General features: G+C 34.3%; 7 protein-coding genes, 1 long non-coding RNA gene, 1 other non-coding gene and 1 pseudogene across 11 annotated transcripts; 4 read left to right on the plus strand and 6 right to left on the minus strand.

The window, feature by feature from the left end:
- Window positions 1-1113: 1113 nt before the first annotated feature.
- Window positions 1114-3099, plus strand: AT1G31220 (Formyl transferase). Its single transcript, NM_102860.3, has 5 exons — window positions 1114-1825; window positions 2000-2114; window positions 2221-2397; window positions 2497-2623; window positions 2711-3099. The coding sequence occupies exons 1-5, from the start codon at window positions 1480-1482 to the stop codon at window positions 2822-2824; spliced, it is 879 nt and encodes a 292-aa protein (NP_174407.1). The 5' UTR covers window positions 1114-1479; the 3' UTR covers window positions 2825-3099.
- Window positions 3034-7690, minus strand: AK-HSDH I (aspartate kinase-homoserine dehydrogenase i). Its single transcript, NM_102861.3, has 18 exons — window positions 7568-7690; window positions 7276-7474; window positions 6818-7192; window positions 6614-6702; window positions 6206-6509; window positions 6038-6090; window positions 5740-5948; window positions 5573-5660; window positions 5371-5484; window positions 5147-5245; window positions 4830-5024; window positions 4662-4744; window positions 4356-4581; window positions 4077-4222; window positions 3837-3972; window positions 3669-3752; window positions 3502-3594; window positions 3034-3405 (listed from the first exon to the last, which is right to left on the minus strand). The coding sequence occupies exons 2-18, from the start codon at window positions 7469-7471 to the stop codon at window positions 3160-3162; spliced, it is 2736 nt and encodes a 911-aa protein (NP_174408.1). The 5' UTR covers window positions 7472-7474; window positions 7568-7690; the 3' UTR covers window positions 3034-3159.
- A 583-nt stretch (window positions 7691-8273) lies between these two features.
- Window positions 8274-9344, minus strand: AT1G31240 (Bromodomain transcription factor). Its single transcript, NM_102862.2, has one exon. It carries the CDS (start codon window positions 9312-9314, stop codon window positions 8481-8483), a length of 834 nt encoding a protein of 277 aa, NP_174409.1. The 5' UTR covers window positions 9315-9344; the 3' UTR covers window positions 8274-8480.
- On the plus strand, window positions 9055-9438 carry AT1G31243 (uncharacterized protein; the record flags this gene model as incomplete). The annotated part of the gene is made up of 1 exon (NM_001332949.1): window positions 9055-9438. The coding sequence occupies one exon, from the start codon at window positions 9055-9057 to the stop codon at window positions 9436-9438; it is 384 nt and encodes a 127-aa protein (NP_001322433.1).
- Window positions 9439-10120: 682 nt separating this feature from the next.
- On the minus strand, window positions 10121-10246 carry AT1G31245 (annotated as a pseudogene). The gene has a single exon.
- A 726-nt stretch (window positions 10247-10972) lies between these two features.
- Window positions 10973-11963, minus strand: AT1G31250 (proline-rich family protein). The gene is made up of 2 exons (NM_102863.3): window positions 11859-11963; window positions 10973-11513 (listed from the first exon to the last, which is right to left on the minus strand). Exons 1-2 carry the CDS (start codon window positions 11914-11916, stop codon window positions 11074-11076), a joined length of 498 nt encoding a protein of 165 aa, NP_174410.2. The 5' UTR covers window positions 11917-11963; the 3' UTR covers window positions 10973-11073.
- Window positions 11964-13865: 1902 nt separating this feature from the next.
- On the minus strand, window positions 13866-14812 carry AT1G31255 (uncharacterized protein; the record flags this gene model as incomplete). Of its 2 annotated transcripts, NM_001332951.1 has the most annotated exons (3): window positions 14717-14812; window positions 14274-14482; window positions 13866-14159 (listed from the first exon to the last, which is right to left on the minus strand). In NM_001332951.1, the coding sequence occupies exons 1-3, from the start codon at window positions 14772-14774 to the stop codon at window positions 13866-13868; spliced, it is 561 nt and encodes a 186-aa protein (NP_001321536.1). In that variant the 5' UTR covers window positions 14775-14812. The 2 variants fall into 2 exon arrangements, with proteins under 2 accessions (NP_001321536.1, NP_001321535.1); NM_001332950.1 differs by having other exon boundaries at window positions 13866-14482.
- Window positions 14061-14475, plus strand: AT1G06427. The gene has a single exon (NR_139082.1). It is a non-coding gene; the product is annotated as an other RNA (long non-coding RNA).
- An 828-nt stretch (window positions 14813-15640) lies between the features above and the next one.
- AT1G31258 lies at window positions 15641-16251 on the plus strand. The gene is made up of 2 exons (NR_143572.1): window positions 15641-15671; window positions 16148-16251. It is a non-coding gene; the product is annotated as an other RNA (non-coding RNA).
- Window positions 16252-19974: 3723 nt separating this feature from the next.
- ZIP10 (zinc transporter 10 precursor) lies at window positions 19975-21778 on the minus strand (the record flags this gene model as incomplete). The annotated part of the gene is made up of 3 exons (NM_102864.2): window positions 19975-20280; window positions 20498-20647; window positions 21140-21778. The coding sequence occupies 3 exons, from the start codon at window positions 21776-21778 to the stop codon at window positions 19975-19977; spliced, it is 1095 nt and encodes a 364-aa protein (NP_174411.2).
- Window positions 21779-22398: the final 620 nt, after the last annotated feature.

A 22398-nucleotide genomic window follows, 5' to 3' on the forward strand; every position in this document is an offset into this window, starting at 1 on the left:
AAGTATTGTGTTCTTTAATACAGAAATCAACATCAATACATTGACATCACATTCATAAAGAAGGGTAATACGTACAAAAAAATAAAAAAAAAATAAAAAGAATGCCCATGATGTGTGTGTTTGATAATGTGATGGGAGATAAACATATGTAGTATATATAGGCTTGGAATGATTAGGTCAATATTTTGGTGAGCAAGCAAAATTAATTTGCGATCTTAACTAAAATGGAATCAAATATACGTAATTAGAATATTTTAGGTATATGCTATAAATGCGATTTGTCATAATAATTAAAATTTTCTATAAAATCTTATGTATAAATATTTTGTAGTGTATAGCAATTAGTTATGTCGAGATATTTTAGAAAGATTTTTCCGAGAATATTGGCAAAGATTTGGGAAATAATTTGATGTGGTAAGATTATGATATTGTGAGGCACTAATATTCCTTAAAATCAAGTATATGCTTATTTTAAATAAATAGAAATGTAGATATGAGTAGTTGATAAAAAATCAAATTGTTGATATTCTCATATATTTCGAAATGAATGTATATTATTGATAATAGTGGAAAGTTTTAATGGCAATTGTTTAGCGTTAATCGTTTTGTATTATACATTTTTGGATTTACTAATCAAACCGGAATTATTGTTGTAATTGATAACAAAAGAATAAATTTTGGTAAGATTTCATTAGCATTTAAAACTATAATGATTTCCGAATCTAAGTAATTATAGATATGGTTAGTTAGGATTTAGTATCAAATTTAGTAATTAGGAATTAATGATTTGCGAATTACGTAGAGTTTATAGGGATTGATTTGTGCAATTTATTAGGGTAATAATTAACAATATCTATGTTTAGGCAAGTAGTTAGTGCAATATCATAATAGTTAAACAAAAGTTTGGTCATTGTCCTAAATAAAATATCTTGTTTGATTGATTTTATAGGGACTAAACATACAATATCAAAATTGAAAAAGAATTTTTCTACACAAATCGTTCCAAAAATGTATATGTAGATTCTTAATATAAACAACAATTATTCACTTGGCCCTAATTAAACCATCAGCCCATTAAGCCTCTTATTACCAAAACCCTTCAAACCCAACTTCTTTCCTTCTTGTTGACTTTCCTTCTTACTCTGTCGTTGACTCTCTTTGCGACTTCTTCTTCTCTTTTCTTCATCTTCTTCTCCCTGATTCCTTTTTCTTTTGTTGCAGGACTAAAATCCCAACACCTCCCTCCTGAGTTCTTTGATTAAATCCCCAATTTCAATTTTAGGGTTTTGATTCCCATTGTTTCTTTTGATTTATCTTCATTCCGGAAATTGCTCCGGTGAAACAGCAGCCACCGCCACATCTTTCTCCTTCTCCGGCAAGCAACTTCATTCCGGATTTTCGTCTGAGACTTCATTCTTGTCTCCCTCTTCGACCAAACTGACACTTATTCCGACAAAACCCTCTGATTAGACCGTCGGAATGGAATCACGGGTTTTGTTCTCTAGTCAATTCAACTTCCCGGTGAATTCACCGTTTAAGACCCGTGAAACCTCGATTGCTCCGCTCACACCTTCCCGGAATGTTCTCTCCTTCTCTTTCCGTAGTCCCGCAGAGAGATGTGCGATGAGGATTGTACCGCTTGTAAAAGCTGCTTCGTCTACTCCACAGATAGTAGCGGAGGTCGATGGTTCGTCTCACGAACCAAGAAGGAAGAAGCTTGCTGTGTTTGTGTCGGGAGGTGGTTCAAATTTCAGGAAGATTCATGAGGGATGCAGTGATGGTTCTGTTAATGGTGATGTTGTTTTGTTGGTCACTAACAAAAAAGGTATCACCTTTCTTCTTCTTCTTCTTCAAGTTATTTGATTTTGGTCTTCTAAGTTGCAATTATAGTTTCTATGTTGTGGTTCTTAGAGTTAATGAATCAGAAAAGAACTGCTAATATATGATTGATTAGTTAGTGGAATTTGAATAGCTTACTTGCTTAATTTCATCAATTTAGATTGTGGAGGTGCTGAGTATGCAAGAAGTAATGGAATTCCTGTTTTAGTATTCCCAAAAGCGAAACGAGAACCATCTGATGGACTCTCTCCTTCAGAACTTGTAGATGTACTAAGGTTAGCATATCTCTTGGAAGTCTTTATTTGTATCTTTACCCTTGGAAGTGAATGTGTTTACCTCTTTGTTGAAAGTTCACTATATGTCTCTCAACTTGATGAACAGGAAATATGGTGTAGACTTTGTTCTTTTAGCTGGATATTTGAAACTTATACCGGTCGAGCTGGTCCAAGCTTTTCCTAAACGGATTCTAAATATTCATCCTGCTCTTCTTCCGGCTTTCGGAGGCAAAGGTCTTTATGGTATAAAAGTGCATAAAGCTGTTCTAGAATCGGGAGCTAGGTAAAGTTTCAAGCTCATATAATGTTATGGATGTGTAGTGTAGTTTCTTTTTTCCCTTTTCTTGTGCAAGAAAACATTCAACGGTTTTTCTTTCCGTAGATATTCGGGTCCGACAATTCACTTCGTCAATGAGGAGTACGATACAGGTCGGATACTTGCTCAAAGTGCAGTCCGTGTGATTGCTAATGATACACCAGAAGAATTGGCCAAAAGGGTTCTTCATGAGGTACTACTAAAGAATATCTTTGAACATTACATTTCACTGTTCAGAAGATTTCATTTTCTTCTTTTCTTTTTTCCATCTTGGACTCAGGAACACAAACTGTATGTCGAGGTGGTGGGTGCGATTTGCGAAGAGCGGATTAAATGGAGAGAAGACGGTGTCCCTCTCATTCAAAACAAACAAAACCCTGACGAGTACTATTAGATTCTCAACAAATGAAGTTATTCATTGGATGTTAGATTAGTCACATTTTCAAAACAAAGTGTTTCAACATAGGTTATGTAGAAGAAGTTTTTTTGCCCGAAGTATAGATTGAGACATGTTTCTGATACTAAATTTTGTTTCGGTTGGGTCAGAATCATATGGAAGGAGATGAAATTCGAGTCAGGAGACAGCATTTTAATGCTTGTGTTGTATAATACCAACAGTCTTTATTCAATTTTTTCCTAGAATGTTTTATTACCTTGAAGTTTGGTATCATCTATAGAAATCAAAATCTCTGAAATCCAAAATACATATGCTAGCATGTAGAGTGTGCTTTAAGACGGAGCCCCGAGATAGAAAGCAAGGCGAAGAATGTCACTGAAGATTCCACCGGCTGTGACTTGAGCACCAGCACCAGGTCCACGAACAATCAGAGGCTGTTCTTTGTACCGTTTGGTTGTGAAAGCGATGATGTTATCAGCACCCGATAGCTGAGCAAACGGATGATCTTTTTTGTACCGTTTCAACTCGACTGTTCCCTTTTTCTCTACTGCATCTACAACTCCTACGTATCTCAAGACCTAAACAAAGACACAACGCAACAAAATCTGAAATGAGTTCTTTTCAAGACGGCGCATTTGGTGTTAAAAAAGTTTTGCCAAGGAGGTATTACTTACTTCTCCTGCTGCTTCAGCCTCTTCTCTTTGTTTGGATAATTCTTCATCAAACTGAGGAAGCTTCTCCATGAACTCTTCTGCTGATGCACAAGCCTGTGAATAAGAAATGTCAAAAGGATTAACCTTATTGTTGATGAATTTAATTGTGTGATTATACAGAGTCTTACTTGTAACGGCTTTGGCACAAGATTCTGGACTGGAAGGCCCTCAAGATCCAATTTTAAGCCTGATTCTCTGGCAAGGATTGTTACCTGCAGAAGTAGCAGATACGAGAAGGTTCAATATTTTTTTACAAGGTGCATTGGCTCGATTTGTTGACAGGAAAAAAACCTTACTTTTCTGGCAACATCTGTTCCAGATAGATCATCTCGTGGATCTGGTTCTGTGAAACCTGCTTGCTTTGCTTCTGCTACAACTTCACTGAAGCTTCTGGTGCCGACAAAGTTGTTGAAGAGGTAACTTAAAGTACCACTGCAGAGAGGCATCAAAGCAAATTTTAGTGTGAAGGTGCAAAGCAAGGCCATTGTTGTGTTATCTGAAAAAATTACTGTGGTACCAAGACGAAGAGGAGATACCTGAAAATTCCCTCAATTCGCAGTATTTTATCCCCTGTTTCGAGGAGACCACGTAAGGTGCTAATAATTGGAAGACCAGCTCCAACGGTGGCTTCATAAAAGTAATGTGTGTACGATTTTCGTTGAAGATCTCTGATCTTTAGATACTGCATTTACAGGAGTGTTACCAATTAGTCTCTCTGTTCATAAAATCACAGAATCTTAATGGATATATATCAAGATGAACATATATGTAGCTCCCGATCCAACAGTCATTTAAACAAATATCAAACACTTTACCTGATCAAGTGGTCCAGAGTTAGCCTTTTTGTTCGGAGTGACCACATGAATTCCTCGTAGCAACCAGTCGTAGTAACAGCTAGCGATGTCAGCATCGGCTGTACAATCAACCATAACAGAGTTTGGGATGAAATGATTTCCCTTCACATATTGGGTGAACTTCTCCATGTCAGCTTTTTCTCCCTCTTCTTTCATAAGCTCTCTCCATCTTGATAAGTCAATCCCCCTAAAAAGATGACGATTGTGTAAAGATTACAGCAGTAGAAACTTCACCAAAAAGGTAATGTATCAGGTTCGTTGGCTTACGATTCACTCATCAACATTTTACTTGAGCCCGTGATCCCTATAACACGCAAGTCAATTTTAAATTCTTCTTTGAGCACTGCCGCCTGTGAAAGGAAATTTAAAGATGATGCAGCTTGAACATTGATCCATATTTTACTATAATCTCGCATATAAGTATCACATACTCACCTGATCTCTAATCTGATCAAGTAAGGTTCCACCAATTAATCCCGGTCCTATGATTCCCACTGCCAAAGTGGTTCTCGAAAGGTAAAATCTTGAGTGCACAGCTCTTAATGCCCTGATGCAGTCTTCACGCTTGACGACTACTGTAATATTGAACTCGGAGCAACCTTGGGCTATAGCACGGATGTTGATATTGGCCTGCAGTTATTTAGGTATGGCAAATGGCAATGTATCAGCAGAGCTTCTAAGCAGAAAAAAGGATATGAAATGTATGATGAACCGTCATCTGATTTTCTTTGCAAACACTACACTTAACTTACCTTTGCTAATGCATTAAAAAAAGTGGCAGAAACACCAGGAGTGCTCGCCATTTTCTGGCCAACTGCTGCTAATATGCTACAATTAGGGATGATTTCAATCTGAATGAAAACAATGAAACCATAGTTTGAGAAAAATAGTAGATGCCAAAATAATAGTCCAGTTGATTTGCTAAGAGAATAGCTATTTGATATCTTTCGAAGAACAAAGAGAGATATAAAGGCACCTGGGAAAGGCGGCCACCAGCCAAAGCTTGACGAAATCTTGAGTTCAATGCTTCAGAAACAGCTTTCACTTCCTTCTCAGGTACAGCAAAGCACACAGAATGCTCGCTACTAGCCTGCATTTTATGTAATTATATTAAGAAGTTACATTTGACAAGGGAATACATAACTGATGAAAGAAATTATAAAGCTGAACTAAATAACCTGCGATATCATAATCACATTGGCTCCAACTTCCTTGACAGCAGAAAAAATGGCACTGGCAGTACCAGGAACACCAGCCATTCCAGTTCTATAAAGAATATGCAAAGTTTGTATAAGAAATACAATAAGCAGCCGAGTGTGTAATACAATATCCACTATCAGCTCACCCTTCTACATTGACAAGAGCCAAATTGTCAATCGTCGCAAATCCTTTCACAGGAGCGTCTAATTTGAATCCATCTTCATCATCAATCTGCCGGCATATCATTGTTCCAGGGGCAGAGAGGTTGAAAATATTCCTTATTACAATTGGAATGTCATATTTCATCACTGGAATAATGGTCCGAGGATGTAAAACGTTTGCCCCAAAGTAAGACTGCGCAGGCATATGAACATGAATGTTAGGTGTAAACAACGATTCTGGAAAACTAGGCATTAAACAAGTGCAAGAGGTTGGAAATTTACCATTTCCCAAGCCTCTTGATAAGAAAGAGTCTTCAGCACAACAGCTTCACTAACTGCACCGCACAAATTCATTAGCATAACACAGACAAACATGATGAGGAACACACACATATCATGGCTCAATAACTAGTCCTAGCTATATGGCAGTTAATGTAGGCTTGCACATACCTTTCCTGGGATCTGCACTGTACACACCATCAACATCTGTCCAGATTGTGAGTTGGTGAGATCTAAACAGAGCACTCATTATAGCTGCAGAGAAGTCACTCCCATCCCTTTTAAGAGTCGTTGGAATGTTCTGTGGTGTACTGGCTATGAAACCAGTTGCTATAATAATCTTTGCCGAGTTCTGAGTAAACCATTTTTCCAGTCTTTTTTCTGATTCCACAAAGTCAGGGTCAACTTGATTAGAGCTCGTTGGAATAACAACAAGCACATCCCTTGCATCCATCCAAGTGCAGTCCAATCCGCTCTAAAAGAAAAATAGACACAGGCATATAAGAAAGGTAAACCACAGAACAACTAGTTCTTTGTAATTAGGATTTTCTCGCAGAACATCATATATGACTTTAATACCTTTCTCACAACAGCAGCTAACATCTGAGCAGACCACAACTCTCCGTGGCCAACAACGAAGTCTGAGAAAGATTCGGTTGCATGACCAGCTGCAGAAATAGAAGAGTGAGATTTCAGAAGAACACATACAAATCCAATTCAATTACTTAATAACCTCCTCCTAACAATATGCATTGAGAATTGACAAAGGCAAAAAATCAGTACCTATGTAAATGGCACGAAGCATTGCTTTGAGATTATTTATATCATCATTTAACCGAGCCAAGAAACTTGAGAGTTCATCTCCATCAAGCAAGTCAACAGCAGTTGCTCGGTGCTTTTCAAGAACACCACTCAAAGCAGACAGATATGAATCATCACGAGACTCTGCTCTGTGAATGAGATCATACATCATATCAGTGACTTTCGACATTGCTGACACAACCACCAACTTCCTCTCAGAGTCATCCTTAACAACAACAGCAGCAACATCCTTTATCCTCTCAGAATTTCCCACACAAGTTCCTCCAAATTTGTGTACAGCCCATGAATCTCCTTTGGGAAGATGACCATTCTCCACAGAATTATCCAACGCTAAATCTATTCAAATGCAAATCACCATTAGCACAATAATCACCAATTTTTCCCAGATAACAAGCAAAATCAACGTCTACATTTCAAACCTGTGACGGAACCTAAGACACGAGGACTTTGCAATTCGCTTCTTACGCATTGACCTATACAACTCCGGCGCCTCAATTTCCCGAAAGAAACACGATTCGACACTAGTCGTTTCCCATAAATGAACGGAACACGAACCGCTAAATCTCCGGCCACCGCCGGAGAAGTAACAACCTTAGCCAGAGAAACCACCGGCATATTCTGTAGCAATTTGATTTCTATAGTCAAAACCAGTGGATTACTCACTTCATAACAACGACTTATTGCAAAAGAAAATGAAGAACAAAATCATACCGTAACTCAGTCAAACACTACCGGAGATTTTCAACACGAGAATTATCTACCGGAGAAGAAGACACCACTGAGATCGGAGAACCAACAAAATCGAAAACAGTGGCAATTTCAGTAAATTTTACTAAGAAGGAAGGCGACTTGTTTTTGTTATATATATATGAAACATAGTGGAGGTAATGAAACAGTGTACCTCAAACCTCGATGGTTGCCACGTGTAAGTTTTGTTTTACTTCTCTAATGAATGGACGGTTGAGATTCATTTAGATCTTAATGAAAAATAATGTTAAGAAAAAGACTGCATACATGTGTCTATACAAGCCACACTAGAGTCAAGTTGCTTAAAAAGCTTTTTTCATATAAATACTGAATACATGAAATTTGGTGAAAAGAATAACAACATGACATTTTAGTTTTTCTAACATTTTTTAATCCACCAACCTATAGTTTGCATTATTTTGAGAAAATAAAAATGAAACAAACAATTACATACATAGCTTTCCCCAATTCTTTGAGATATAACTCATCCAATGAGTTCTCATTCTAGTTTCCAAAAGAACCACACTTCACCCACAAGCATTATATTCATGAACAAACCTCTATTTGTGAGACGAATCCGTTGTTTACTTCATCACTTGTACGATGGTTCAATGGACTAACCAAGTTAACATTGAGTAAAGTCGAACAGGTTCAACCATTTTTCTATTTCAATTTTTAAAATAATCCCATAGAAAGAAATAAAGTAAATCCTTAGAGTAATGGCTTTATAAAATAAACAATTGGAGCACCGAAACTATCAGAGAAGCAGCTCGTGCGGTAGATTCCAATTGGCCAATCACACATATACTCAAGCCTCGCGGGTTCGAATCCATCTTAAACCTCGCGATTTTGTTTTTTTCCACGTCATCAGAATAGACTAAAACGGCCACTCGCCGGCACAGTAAGTGTATCCTTCTCTAATTTTCTTCTTAACCTCAAGATCACGGCCAGATTCGCCATTGTTATTGTCCCGCGACCGCTCCAATCTCGTATCACCACCACTACTCCAATCTCGTTGTTCCATCTTGAATCTCACTTTATCTCTCATTACCGGTAATCTTCCTCCGCTTTTAGATTTCAAACTCTCCGGCAAAATTTCACGGCGAATAACGGAATCAGAGTTTTCCCACAAGTGATCAGATCTATTATCCTTTGAACAACGATCGGAGCAGAGACTAGAGTCAGGAAAAGGCGGAAGCCAAGCTGGAACTGACGTCACATCCACCGATCGAGTCACCGCCACGTGATCCAAATCTCCTCCGAACGATCCGTCTCTTTCCCGTCTCGGTAACGGTTTAGCGAAAGGAATCTCAGGAGCGTAGGTAACGAAATCGGAGAGGTTACGGAGAACAGCGGATTTGATCAGGCACTGAGATTCAATATCGTGAACCGTAGAGCCACCGGGGAAACAATCGGAAGTAGATAAAGCGATATCTTGGAGACCATTGACGATGTCGAAGAGATTAACCTCCGTGCGATTAGCGGTGTTAGAGAACGACGATGCGAGTTCGGCGAGGGATTGTAAGAATTTGGTGGTGGTTAGGGTTAGAGTGTTGAGAGCGGAGGCATCGGTGGCTTTGTATCCAATAGATTGGCAGATTTGGCTGACGGCGATTTTGGTGAGAGAGAAGGAGAACTCTGCCGTGGATGTCGGTGATTGGTCGGAGGTTTCTTCGAATTTAAGTTTGGAGTTACGGCGTCGTCGCTTCATTGGTGGTGGAGAGATTTTGAGAGGATCGAGAAAGAGAGAAGGAGGCGAATTGGAGTTTATGAATTTTTTAAAGAACCCTAAATTTTGTGAAGTATCGAACCGGCGTTGCATTGGTTATCAGTGATTTTTAATCAGCACTACAAGCCACGAAGCCAGGATCTTATTCCATCCTAAATATTAATCTAAACAAAGTATATAATTGAAGGGAAAAAATAAACTGTTAACCGATACGGATCGACCGGTTTGAGCCCATCGAACCGCGAGTGAGACCCTTGACCGGTCATGTTTATCATGAAAAACATAAGTTTGAACATATGAATTCTTAAAACCAGTGAAAACCGGCGAACCGGTAAAAACCATCCCTTACGAAATTATTGATTTTTCAAGTTTTTAAATTTTGTTAAGATCACATATCGAATTCAGGATTTGGATAGCTTTACCTTAAATTTAACATATCTGAATCCATAGACCTGAAATCAAGGATTTCATCGATCCATTTTCATCTATAAATATGTTATTATCATTAATTTTTTACTTAAAAGACAAAAACATGACATAATTCGATGATAAAATAATGAAAAAGAACATAAAACAAAAGTTTGATAATAGTTAAAAAGTGATTTAATTTATAATGAATGATGAAATAAGACAAATTCTTAAAATTTTAAGCATCTAATTTTATTAGAAGGTTGTCCTCGATTCAAAGTGCTTAATAATAAGTTATTTTAGCAAATTAAATATTGGAGGCATGATAGAACATAACTAGGGTTCATTGCAGTCAGTTACAAAGAAATTTTTAGCATAATTTATTTTGGGCAATTGGGCACAAATTGGCTCTGTTTGCGACACACGCATTTTCCATTTACGCAACACGCCCGACGATAGTCAAAGAATAGCATACTTCCACACTCAAGGTATGTGTCACGTATCCCTGATCCCTCCATGATTCACATCGATGCTTTTTGTATTCATCGCTTGGTAACGATAGACACTTGCAAATTCCGCTTTCACAGTATCGATCATCGACCTTGTCACAACTACGCATGCTTTGGCACTCAAGGTCTGTGTTACATTCCCCTATGTGATTCACGTCGACTCTTTTGGTATCCATCGCTTGTAAGTTGTAACGTAAGACACTTGCAATTTCCATTGTCGCAATATGTCAGACCTCTCTTACAAGTAAGTAGGTTGTGGCACTCAGAGTTTATGTCGCATAGCTTGACTTTTGCAAGATCCATAATCATATGAATAATATGTTAGTCACAAATGAAAAAACTTGAAGCTTGAAGCTTCAGGTTGTATATATATTCTTAGGAAAGTATTATAGTGTAATTAATTAACATTAGATTTGAAGATTTATATTGATATATTTTTTTGTGAGAAGATAGTATATATTGATAACCTGACATTTGGTAACTCTTTTGTACAGCTAAAATTGTTTGCATTACATTTTAAGATATTCATGTTAAATTAAAATTGTTTGTAACACACCACCACAAGTTATAATTATCCGTAGATTGTCATCTGTCTAAATCAATTATATTTCCGGTTTTTGGATCCATATTCTTTGGTTGGTCATATATTTCAATAATAAAATTAAGGATTTAATGTTATACGATTAAGATTAAGCAACGTCATTTAGAAATTGCTTTCATCACTTTCAAACCAAAACGGGGATATGATCCTTTTTATTAATATAAAGTAATTATCTAACAAAACATATTGATTTCAGGGTTACATCTAGTTCAGAACATAATATTCATGTATGGATAAAAGGGGAAGCATTCGGAGGGATAAATTTCTCTGAAGGGGAAGGGTTAGGAGGCGTAAGTGAAGGGGAAGCATTCGGAGTTGTTCCTGTGGGTCTCACCGAAGGAGAAGCGTAAGGAGGCGTAAGTTTCACCGAAGGGGAAGCGTTGGGAGTTCCTGCAGGTCTCATCGAAGGGGAAGCGTAAGGAGGCGTAAGTTTCACCGAAGGGGAAGCGTTGGGAGTTGTCCCTGCAGGTCTCACCGAAGGGGAAGCGTAAGGAGGCGTAAGTTTCACCGAAGGAGAAGCGTAAGGAGGCGTAAGTTTAACCGAAGGAGAAGAGTTAGGAGGTATCGAAAGAGAAGCGTTAGGAGGCACCGGAGGAGCAGAAGATCCGTAACAATTGCCTATACATGCTTTGCCTTCCCTAGCCTCGATTCGTATGCTTTGATCTTCAATTTATTTTAAGAAAAAACAAAGGTATCAAATTAGTATACTGTATATGTTTTCAAAAACTAGAAACATTAATCACATATATGATCTGTAGTAAAAGAAAAATTCCAAATGTTTTTTTAAATCCAAAAATATAAAAGAAAGATAGATTATAGTAGTAAAAATAGCTTAAGTTTAACTTAGAACATGTGAGTTTTTTTTTACTTTGTTTTTAAAACGGCAGAATTTAACATGGTAAACATAAATTACATTTCCACACAACTTGTATAATTGGTTAATTATACAAAAATGTGAACAACTTCACTATTTTACGAATTCGCAATCAAAAATTCACATTTACTTACAAGAGAGAGACAAGAAGAGGCAAAGAAGAAAAGCCATCCTAAAGTATTGGTTTGCCATAGCTAAACAATGTTTTGGTATTGGAATGCTTGATGGTTAGCTTTTGTGAGAGAACTAGCTACTCTTGCGTTTATTTATATATCGGATGAAAAAACAGCTTTTCCACTTTATTTGGAATGTACTTTAAGTTTCAGATTGTGTCTATATTTTCATTATTATGACACTTATTATCATGAAATTTCAGATTTTGTCTATATTTCATATTGGATTTTGTCTATATTTCATATTAGATTTTTTCTATATTTCATATTAGATTTTGTCTATATACAGACTTTAATTTTGTCTTCAATTAGAAATTTATTTCGTCTATATATATAGAGCAGACTTTATTATCAGTTTGACCCAACGATCCAAAATAGGGAGTATATCTTCCACAGATAAAATTACTATACAGTTTTTCAAAGTGCTTTTTTCTTTCTTTCGTTTGTACCTTTTTGTATTAAAAAATAAAACAGAAAAAATTACTTGATATAAAATGTATATACTTTAACTTTAACTATATCCTTTACACTACTGTTGTTAGAACCATCATAACATTTGTTTTTGCATTTTTCAACCAAAAAAATCATTCTATGTATAACTTAAGTAATGAACTACTCCCTTTGTCCCATATTATTATATTTTGTTATTTTTACATAAAATTTATTATTTAATATTATTTTTAAGGAATTAACAAAGAGAAAAAATCTTCAGAATACAAGTGGTCATAATATACTAAATAAATTATGCATAATTATTTGCAAAAAATCTAATAAAATGAAACAAGAAAAAACAGTCTAGACTTGGGACTGTGGGAATATTAAATAACCGGTTACTAGAGCTTGGGTCAGACTATCTCATTGACATATATTGGTATATCTTCAACTATTAACATATATCTCACAAACGCGCACTAGTAGATGTACAAAAAAGAAGAAAATAAAGAGTTAAAGGTACCTTTGGCACATCATAAAATCCACTTACCCAAGATGGCCATGCCACCGGCACCAAGCAAAACAGCCGCATATGACTTCATTTGTAGTTATTAGATGGAGTAACAATTACTATCACAATTTAAGGAACCTGTACTTGTTTTTTAACTAGTATAGAATCCAACTTAGAAAGAAAAAAATGTTGTGATAGTTAAAAAAAAAACAAATTTGATCGTAGTTATTAGATTGAGTAACAATTACTATCACAATTTAATGGATGGAGTAAGAAAAATTTGAGAGAGAAGAAGCGATCGAGTGAGCAACTGGTAACAAGAATACAAAAATGTGGCTAGGTTTTAAGGCTATTTCGTTGTTCTTCTTGCTGGGAAGCTTGATCGTAGCCACTGGTACGGTTTGAATCACGAATACAAGAACGATGGCTTCACAAAATCGCTAATGCTCGCTACTTAAATGGCTGTAACAAAGCTCTTTATCATGCTTTTGAGTTTCTAGATGTCCATGCTTCTTTTGATACACCTCCTATCAGGGGAAAGTCATTCGTCAGGCACACACATTTTGTTTTCTCTTCTACAAGTTTCCGTTGATCTAGGGTTTTGTTTGTGAATTCGCTTTCAAAATAGATATGTGATTTTGTAGATTTTGGATTACTGCTTCTTAGGTACTGGTTTTTGTGCTTTTTTGTAGTGAAATTCTATATGGAGATTACAACAATTTATATACATAAGTTACTAAATTTAGTTTTTTTTTTCCAAACTACATTTAGTTTTGTTGGTACTGAATTTTGCGCGTTTGGTGTAGTGTTGTACTCTTTACTTCATGACATGTAATCCGGAACTTGATTGCACCAAAATGAGAGGAACGGTTTGTTATGTGTCTAAACCAATATTCAATTGTTTAATGTTATAAGATTGAGCATTGTCATTTAGAAATTGATTCCATCACTATCAAACAAAATAGACATTTGATCCTTTTAATTGATATTAATTAATAAAGAAATATATTTTTACATCTATTTTATTAATAGTATTCATTCATGGGAGTAGGAGCTTTAGCTTTATGACATTTGCAATGACATTTTCTTTTATGTTGTTCAATGGGGGTAGGAGCATTAGCTTCTTCGGAATCTATTATTGAAGGTGAAGGAGTAGGAGGTTTATGTTTATGACACTTGCAATGACACTTGCTTTTATGTTCTTCAATGTCCATATATTCTTGGTCGACTCCTTGTTCTGAATCTATCATTGAAGGTGAAGGAGTAGGAGGTTCATGTTTAGGACACTTGCAATGACATTTGCTTTTATGTTCTTCAATGTCCCTATATTGTAATTGGTTGACTTCTTCTTCTAAACCTATCATTGAAGGTGAAGGAGTAGGAGGTTTATGTTTATGACACTTGCAATGACATTTGCTTTTATGTTCTTCAATGTCCCAATATTCTTGGTAGACTCCTTCTTCTGAATCTATCACTGAAGAAAAAAGATTAGGAGGACATTTGCTGCCAACTCCTTTATGGTCCATGCATTCTTTGTTGGCTCCTTCTTCTGAATCTATCATGGAAGGAGAAGGAGTAGGAGATCTATAACATATGCCTATACATCCTTTGCCTTCCCTGGCCTCAATTATTATGCTTTGATCTTCAATTTATTTTAAGAAAAAAAAAACAAAAAATGTCAAATTAGTATAAGTTTGGTAACACTGTAACTAGAATAATCCCAAAGAATTTAAATTCATGAATATAATGGAAACATAGATTATGCAAAAAATGGTTTGAGTTTAACTTAGAAACGGCATAATTGATCATAAATTACTGAATAGAAATTACAATTCCACAATTTGTATAATCGGTAGAAAACTTCACATTTACTTACGAGAGAAGGACAACAAGAGGGAGAGAAGAAAAGCGGTCATAAAGTAAATGTTGGTCATAGCTAAACGATGTTTGTATTTGGATGCTTGATGAGTATGGATTGTGAAAGAATTAGCTAGTCTTGAGTCCATTTATACATGGGATGGAAGAAGATTTTTTTAGTTTTTTTTTTTGAAAAATGTACTTTAAATTTCAGATTTTGTATATATTTAAAAAAAATAAAAAATATGACAATAATTCAATCATCTAAGATACAAAGTCTATTTACAAATACAATTACTATAATACATTCACAGATTTTTAAAATAATAAAATCACAGCTATAGTATCCTATTGCGCATTACTTTTATTTAAACAATTTTATTTTTAATTTATTTGATAATATTATATTTATCAATATAGAATAGATTTTGTATTTCAGTAATAACTTCATGTTTAATATAGAGAAGACTTATTTTCAGCTATGATCTTATGATATGGAATCTATCTTCTACAAAAATAAAAGAAAATCTAAGACCAAGTCCATCGATAGTTTTTAGTGGGTTTCTTAGTTGGTTTCTAAGAGAATAATGGGCCTAAATTAAATAAAAATTCAACAATAATTTTAGGAACGTTCCTAAAATTAGGTTTTTGGAAACTCATTAGAAACGCATACGTGGCTATTTGTGATAGATTGTTTGTTTTAAACAAAAGGAAAATTTTCTCAGCTCTCTTTTGTTTGGTTTCTTCGTCGGCGATACCAAAGGCGATTCAGCTTGATTTGTTTGATCCAGCGTTTTGATCATGAAATCGGGAGAGCAACCACATATACTCAATATACAACCGCCGGAATGATGATCGACGATGAGATTGTTCACCAAATCAACTTCAAACCGGATCTTGTGGTTATATTGTTCAATTCTTTGTAACACCAGGAGCTTCTATCATGTGGCTATCTCATGAGCTCTTACCAAGAGGTAGAATCCAGCTCTGTCTCAAGTATATCTCTTTTAATGCACTTGGAGTTTTCTGAAATTTTTGCTCAAAAAACATGGTTGTGGCAAAACAGAGCCTTTATCTGACATAGAGATGGCTTAAGAACAGGCTAATAAATGATATGTTGTCTTAAGTTTTAGGTTCTATCTGAATGTTGCATGTTTGGTCAGAATGTCCTTCACCTTCTAGTATTTCGGCTTTAAGTTTTAGCTTCTAGTATTTCGGCTTCTAGTATATGTGTAATAACTTTGAGACTGAATGTTTGGTCTGAATGTTTTCAGTTTATGGGTTAATGAGATGAGTATTTGTGTTTGGTGAGTATTTGTGTTTGGTGAATGTTTGGTCTCAATGTTTTCAGTTTATGGATTAATGAGATGAGTATTTGTGTTTGGTCTGAATGTTTGTAGTTTACGGTTTTGTTTCATCTGTTAATGTCATGATTTGCTTCATTTTGCAGGACTGCGAAGAATAGAAATGGTGCCAACATCAATTGTGGAAGAGACCAAATGCTTTAAATGTATGTATTGTTGTGAGTTTTATCGATTAATGAGTTTGGTCTGAACTTAACCATATCCATTAATGACTGAATGTGTGTGTTTGGTCTGAAATTAACCATATTGATTTATAGATGAATGTGTGTGTTTGGTCTGAACTCAACCATATCGATTAATAGATGAATGTGAGTGTTTGGTCTGAACTTAACCATTTTGGTTACAATCGAGTAATGAGTTTTATTTCATGAGTTTCATCTATTAACTTATGTACTTAACCATTTTGTTTTCCAAATTTTTTTTTTAAGAAACCCTCTTAAGGATTCTACCATTGAACCATAAAAATTACAAAAAACTCTAAATTACAAAACTATCAAAATTAACCAATAAACAATTTGAAGAAACTCATATTAGAAACCAACCAATGTGGGTGCTCTAAGAAGATAAGTTAAGAATCCCAGAAAAGAAGAAAAGATACATATCTCCTTTCAAAAAATAAAAAATTTCTACATATCTCGAAACTGACTACATGTTCATATAAAGAGATAATCATCTATTTGGATGAAATCTCTCACACAAAAACCTAAAAGACCCTTTCTAGTATGAACTTCACATGGCTTGATCTTATTACAAATGTACGTAGGCAACCTCCATGATGTGCAACTATATCATAAACAAAATTCCAATTAGTCAATTCTCTCGTGGTGAAGCTCGAGTCTTGTTGAAATCATCGTCAAACCCGACTTGATTTATCATCCAATTTATCTGTGCCGGATTCACTCGCACAATTGTCGTGTGTCTAAACCAATTTTGGTTTTTGGATCTCACATTGTTTTCTAGAGGTCGGTCACACATTTCAAAAAATTTGAAAGATTTCATGTTATAAGACTAAGAATTGTCATTTGGAAATTGATTGTATCACTATCAAACAAAAATAGAGAATAGATCTTTTTTTTTATTAATAATAATTATATGAAGAATATATATTTCAGAGTTACATCTATTTTAAATATAATATTTATTTAGGAGCTTTAGCTTTATGACATTTGCAATGACATTTTTTTTTATGTTTTTTGTTGACATCTACTTCTGAATCTATCATTGAAGGTGAATGAGTAGGAGGTCTATGTTTATGACACTTGCAATGACATTTTCTTTTATATTCTTTAGTACCGTCCATATATTCTTGGTTGAGTACTCCTTCTTCTGAATCTAGCATTGAAAGGGAAAGATTAGGAGGACATTTAATGCTAAGTCCTTTCTGGTCTATGCATTCTATGTTGGCTCCTTCTTTTGAATCTATCATCGAAGGAGAAGGAGTAGTGGATCTATAACATTTGCCTACACATTCTTTGCCTTCACTAGCCTCGATTGTTATGCTTTGCTCTTCAATTTATTTTAAGAAAAAAATGTCAAATTAGTATACAACTGGTATTATCATGACATACAAGAATCTAAGAAAAAATAAATTCATAAATATAATAGAACATAGATTTAAGCAAAAATACGCTTGAATTTAATTTAGAGCCAGCATAAATGATCACAAACTGCTAAACATAATTGGTTAAATTATGAAAAATCTTGGAAATACTTTCACCAATTTTTGAAATACCAATGAAAATTCTCATTTACTTACGGTCCTAAAGTAAATGTTGGTCATAGCTAAACAATGTTTGTATTTGGATACTTGATGAGCTTGGTTTGTGAGAGTACTAGCTAGTCTTGAGGCCATTTATATATGGGATGGAAAAACAATCTTTTCACTTTTTAAAAAAAAATGTATTTAAAATTTCAGATTTTGTATATATCTTGATTTTTAGTTTTTAATTTAGACACTCATTCAATGATCCAAGATACATAGTCTATTTTTCACAAATACAATTACGATAATAAAATCACAGATTTTTAAAATACAATTACTATAATAAAATCACTGGTATAGTATCCTATTGGGAGTTATTTTGTTTTTTTTTTTGTTTTTTGGCAAAGGGGAGTTATTTTGTTTAAGAAACAGTTTTATTTTTTAATTTATTTGAAAATTTACTCTATATATTAAAAAAAAATCAATGTAGAACAGATTTTTTTCAGTTATAACTTTGTCTAATATAGAAAAGACTTTGTTTTCAGTTATGAGTCAGTCTTATGATATGGAGTCTATCTTCCACAAAGAAAAATATTATATAATATATATACAGTTTTTAAACTGTGTTTTACCTTGTATTATATTCTAAAAAACAGCTTTTTTATTTACTTTGTTAAAACTACTTGATTTAATAATGTTGAGAAGGCAAAACAAATATATATCACACTTTCTCTATTGAGCTATAACTCATATCTAAAGTTTTACTTTACATCATAATCATCTTATGCATAATTTAAGTAACGGATTTTAGAACTTGGATCAGATGAGAAGTGTGTGTACTAATAATTTTTATTATTTGCATATCTACATATACATTTTTGCAGCCTTTTTGTGAAATAAATCTTGGAGTTGAGACTTATTTACAATGGCTGCCACTAACTTTTAATTATTGGTTTTTTTGGGTAATAAATTAATTAACAAACGAAAAATATTCCAAATATATTCTAATCTCATATGTCACGCAGATATCTCCAAAATTTGAATTAGATTTCAGCAACTATTTAAAACAAAAAATGTTTGACAAACCAAAATACAATTGAAATCCCTTAAAATGAGCAAAACACACCTAAATACATTCTTTATCTATACAATAAATCTTATTTCTCCAAAATTTGAGCTAGATTTTGGCAACTATTTAAAACAAATATTTGTTTGACAAACCAAAATACAATTGCAATCCCGTAAAATATTTATTTTAATTATATATTTAAATTAGCGGTGTACCGCGGGTTTTTTTACGGGATAGATTTGGCGGGACGGTTTGACAAGACGTTACTTAATAACAATTGTAAACTATAAAATAAAAATATTATATAAATAGATTTAAAAATTTGCAACTTTAATATATACTAATTTAAAAAATAAATTGTTCTCACGGTATACCGCGGGTTAAAATCTAGTTCGTTTACATATTTGATTCTAATATATCTAACGCCTACGATATGGTGTTATGTCAGTTGCATTGACATTTTACTAGAACAATTTAAATTAAATTATGAACAATAGAAAAGTTATATGGATGCCCATTATACGGCAATTAGTAGATCCTAGAAGATTTAATCTCTAACATAAACTCTAATGTTGTATTTCAATGTATATGTCATATCTTGTATAATTGATTGATAACAGAATGCACAATTCCCTAAAATCTCTTTGTTCACAACAAATTAGTATATGTATCTTGATGATTTATACTGCACATATATGATTATATATTTAAATATTTATATTTAATATACTGGTTCAAGTTGGAGATAAAAAATTTTAATTTACAAAAATAAGTAAATAATCTATTAACCCTTAAAATGTACATGCTAGATTCTAGAACGATTAAATACCATCTAGCGATTTATTAAATATTGGTAATTAATCTGCATTCCATAAATGTCAAGTTAAACGTACGATATTTACTAAAAACTTGTGAAAATGGCATACTACTTAGTAAAATTTTAAATGTAATATTGTGGAATTAGTATTGTATTAGTTTACCACTATCCAAATTCAACTTCGCATACGCTTTTATTTAGATAAGACAGCTTTTTATATACATTTATTAGCTAGTACACAAAATATGTGCCCAATATTTGATGTGCAAATGAGAGAAAAAGTCAATACATCTATTTGTAAGCTCCGCTCTTAACTTAAACATCATCAAGCCCACTTGGCCATGACGGACATGCCACCAGCACCAAGCAAAACGGCAGCATATGACTTTAATTGAAGCTTGATGCTCCTTTGCATTTTTTGACCCATAAAATCGGCAGCTAGAAGGTCAACTAAAGCCATGTAGATGAGTAGTCCTGCCGAGGAAGCGTTGAGCAACCCAACTGTTATAAGCGATTCAGGGCTATTCTCTTTGTATGTTTTAGATAGTGCCATCCCTAGAACCACTCCAAAAGGCGTCGTCACCGCAAAAAAGAAAGCCATCACCGCCTTTTTAACCCACCCGTACTCCGCCTACATGTATTATCAAGTTCTCATCATATATATGATTTCATATCAATTCATTCAAAAGCACGACGTTTTTCAAGAAATCAAACCATGTGGAACTTTTTGTGTTTAAACCAAGAAAAGGAAGAAAAAAAAATCATGTGGAATTTAGTTTATAGAACCAGAATGGATGGGAGTAATTACTCGGTCCGACTAATAAATTAAGTGGAAAGGAGGAACTCACCTGAAGGATGCAACCGCCGAGACCCATGCCTTCGAACATTTGATGGAAGCAAAGCGCAGCGACGAGTCCTTTGATGGTGCAAGTATTGTTAGTGTCTCCTACCGATAGTCCTATCACTATCGACTGCACCACTATTCCTAGCTCCAATACCTATTCCATTTTATTCATTTCAGCTACTCACTTATTAAATCATAATTAGTGTAAATGGTTGTCACTCAAATAAAAGCAAAAGATGAAATATAATTAGTGGAATAAATTAAAATGAAAAATTACTTGTTCCTTTTTTTTTTAACAAAGAACTGTGTTTTATTTTTATTTTTCTAACTAACACAACAAACAGGGTAACAATTTTGTTTTACACTATGCAACCTACAATTAAAATTTGAGTTACCAGTTAACCTTAGAAAAATGGCATATTAATGCCTTCGTATGTGATAATGTGAATAATCATTTTTTTCCTATAAACGAACCAAGTTATAACAATTTCACTTAGCTTTTAACACAAATGTTTCTCAATGTGAGCATTTATAAAAAAACAATTTATCTGGTTTAATGTTAAAAAAGCATTTTTGTAATTAAATCAAGTTAAGAGAGTTTTATTTTTACAAAAAAAAAAAAAAACGAGAGTGAAGGAATACTAACGATTGCAAGAATACGATACCGCAGAAGCTGTAAATAAGAACCAAGCTCTTTATCATTCTCTCCATGAAGATTGTGAGGAAGAGTATGGCTATGAACATGGCCATGAACCTGTACGTGCCCTATCTCTTGGTCAGGAGTCTCAACGGATGCTACGTCAGCACGTAGATCTTTCCTTCCTGACTTGGTGAAGACGCTGGTGGTAATAGAGTCAACCATGAGCGTGAACACGGCAGACATCATGGCTACAAAGCCGGCGAAAGGAAACTTGTGCCAGGGGTTATCGTTAAGACAAGGAGATGAAAGCATCTCGAAAGAATCAGGCAAGACATGCATGAAACCAGTGGAAAGGATGATTCCGGAGGCGAAAGATTTTACGATGAGGAAGTGAGATTTCTCGGGTTGGAAAGCGGGAATTGATCGGGCAAAGAACGGGAGGCAAACACCGATTAGACTAGTGATGAGAATTGAGAAGATTGATAAGAGTTTGAGATCTAATGCTTTGTTTTTGTCTATACATGAGTAGTTGGATTTTGATTGGCAATCTTTATTGGATTGAGAGAGAGCTCCCGGGAAATGCGAGATGGAGAGTAGGAGAAAGAGAGCGATGGAGGCAGAGAAAATGACATGAGATTTAGTCATCTTTCTATTTGTTTCTTGTGGAGTTTTTTGAGTTTGATACAAAGTACATTATGTCTTAATCTTCTTATATAAGACAAGACTTGAACCCTCGACCTCAATCAAAGTAAGTGTCGACATTACTAATTAATCAATTGTCAACATGTTTTGTTTAGAAGATATTGAAATACTCAAAAAAAGTCTAAACTAATTCTAGGCATACACACACATATAAATTTCTTGAATATGTTCTCACTTGCAAAATAAAATAAATCATGATAGTAGTTCTTGGTTATAACTTATAAAGATAAAGATATATATAGAGAAAAAGAAATTCAATTTCATATATATAGTCATTAAATCTTTAGTATTAAATAAAATGAACTGTAATTAGGTGTTATATTTTTCTCGTTGTATACGGGAGTAATAAACTAAAAGTAATCAAAAAGGTTAGATATTATTGTATAGGTCAAATTTCTTGACACTTGATCAAACTGTATAAATATCTATGTTGGGTTTAATATTACATGTTGAAAAACTTTACCTATCATCATGTTACCCACGTTATACAAATATCGGCATATGGATAAGCCGTCACACTCCACAGTCCATATATGTACTTAGTGTACGTTTTTAAGTACATG

Source organism: Arabidopsis thaliana, assembly GCF_000001735.4.
Source record: "Arabidopsis thaliana chromosome 1 sequence".
Taxonomy (NCBI): Eukaryota; Viridiplantae; Streptophyta; class Magnoliopsida; order Brassicales; family Brassicaceae; genus Arabidopsis; species Arabidopsis thaliana.

Excerpts from the sequence above, each read along its gene's own strand:
- AT1G31220 (NM_102860.3), top strand. The coding sequence starts at position 1,480 with ATGGAATCACGGGTTTTGTTCTCTAGTCAATTCAACTTCCCGGTGAAT. Across the intron at positions 1,826-1,999 it reads GTTGGTCACTAACAAAAAAG|ATTGTGGAGGTGCTGAGTAT; the intron begins GTATCACCTTTC and ends TCATCAATTTAG. Across the intron at positions 2,115-2,220 it reads GAACTTGTAGATGTACTAAG|GAAATATGGTGTAGACTTTG; the intron begins GTTAGCATATCT and ends CTTGATGAACAG.
- AT1G31240 (NM_102862.2), bottom strand. The coding sequence starts at position 9,314 with ATGAAGCGACGACGCCGTAACTCCAAACTTAAATTCGAAGAAACCTCC.
- AT1G31250 (NM_102863.3), bottom strand. The coding sequence starts at position 11,916 with ATGGCAAACCAATACTTTAGGATGGCTTTTCTTCTTTGCCTCTTCTTG. Across the intron at positions 11,514-11,858 it reads CCTCTTCTTGTCTCTCTCTT|ATCAAAGCATACGAATCGAG; the intron begins GTAAGTAAATGT and ends AATAAATTGAAG.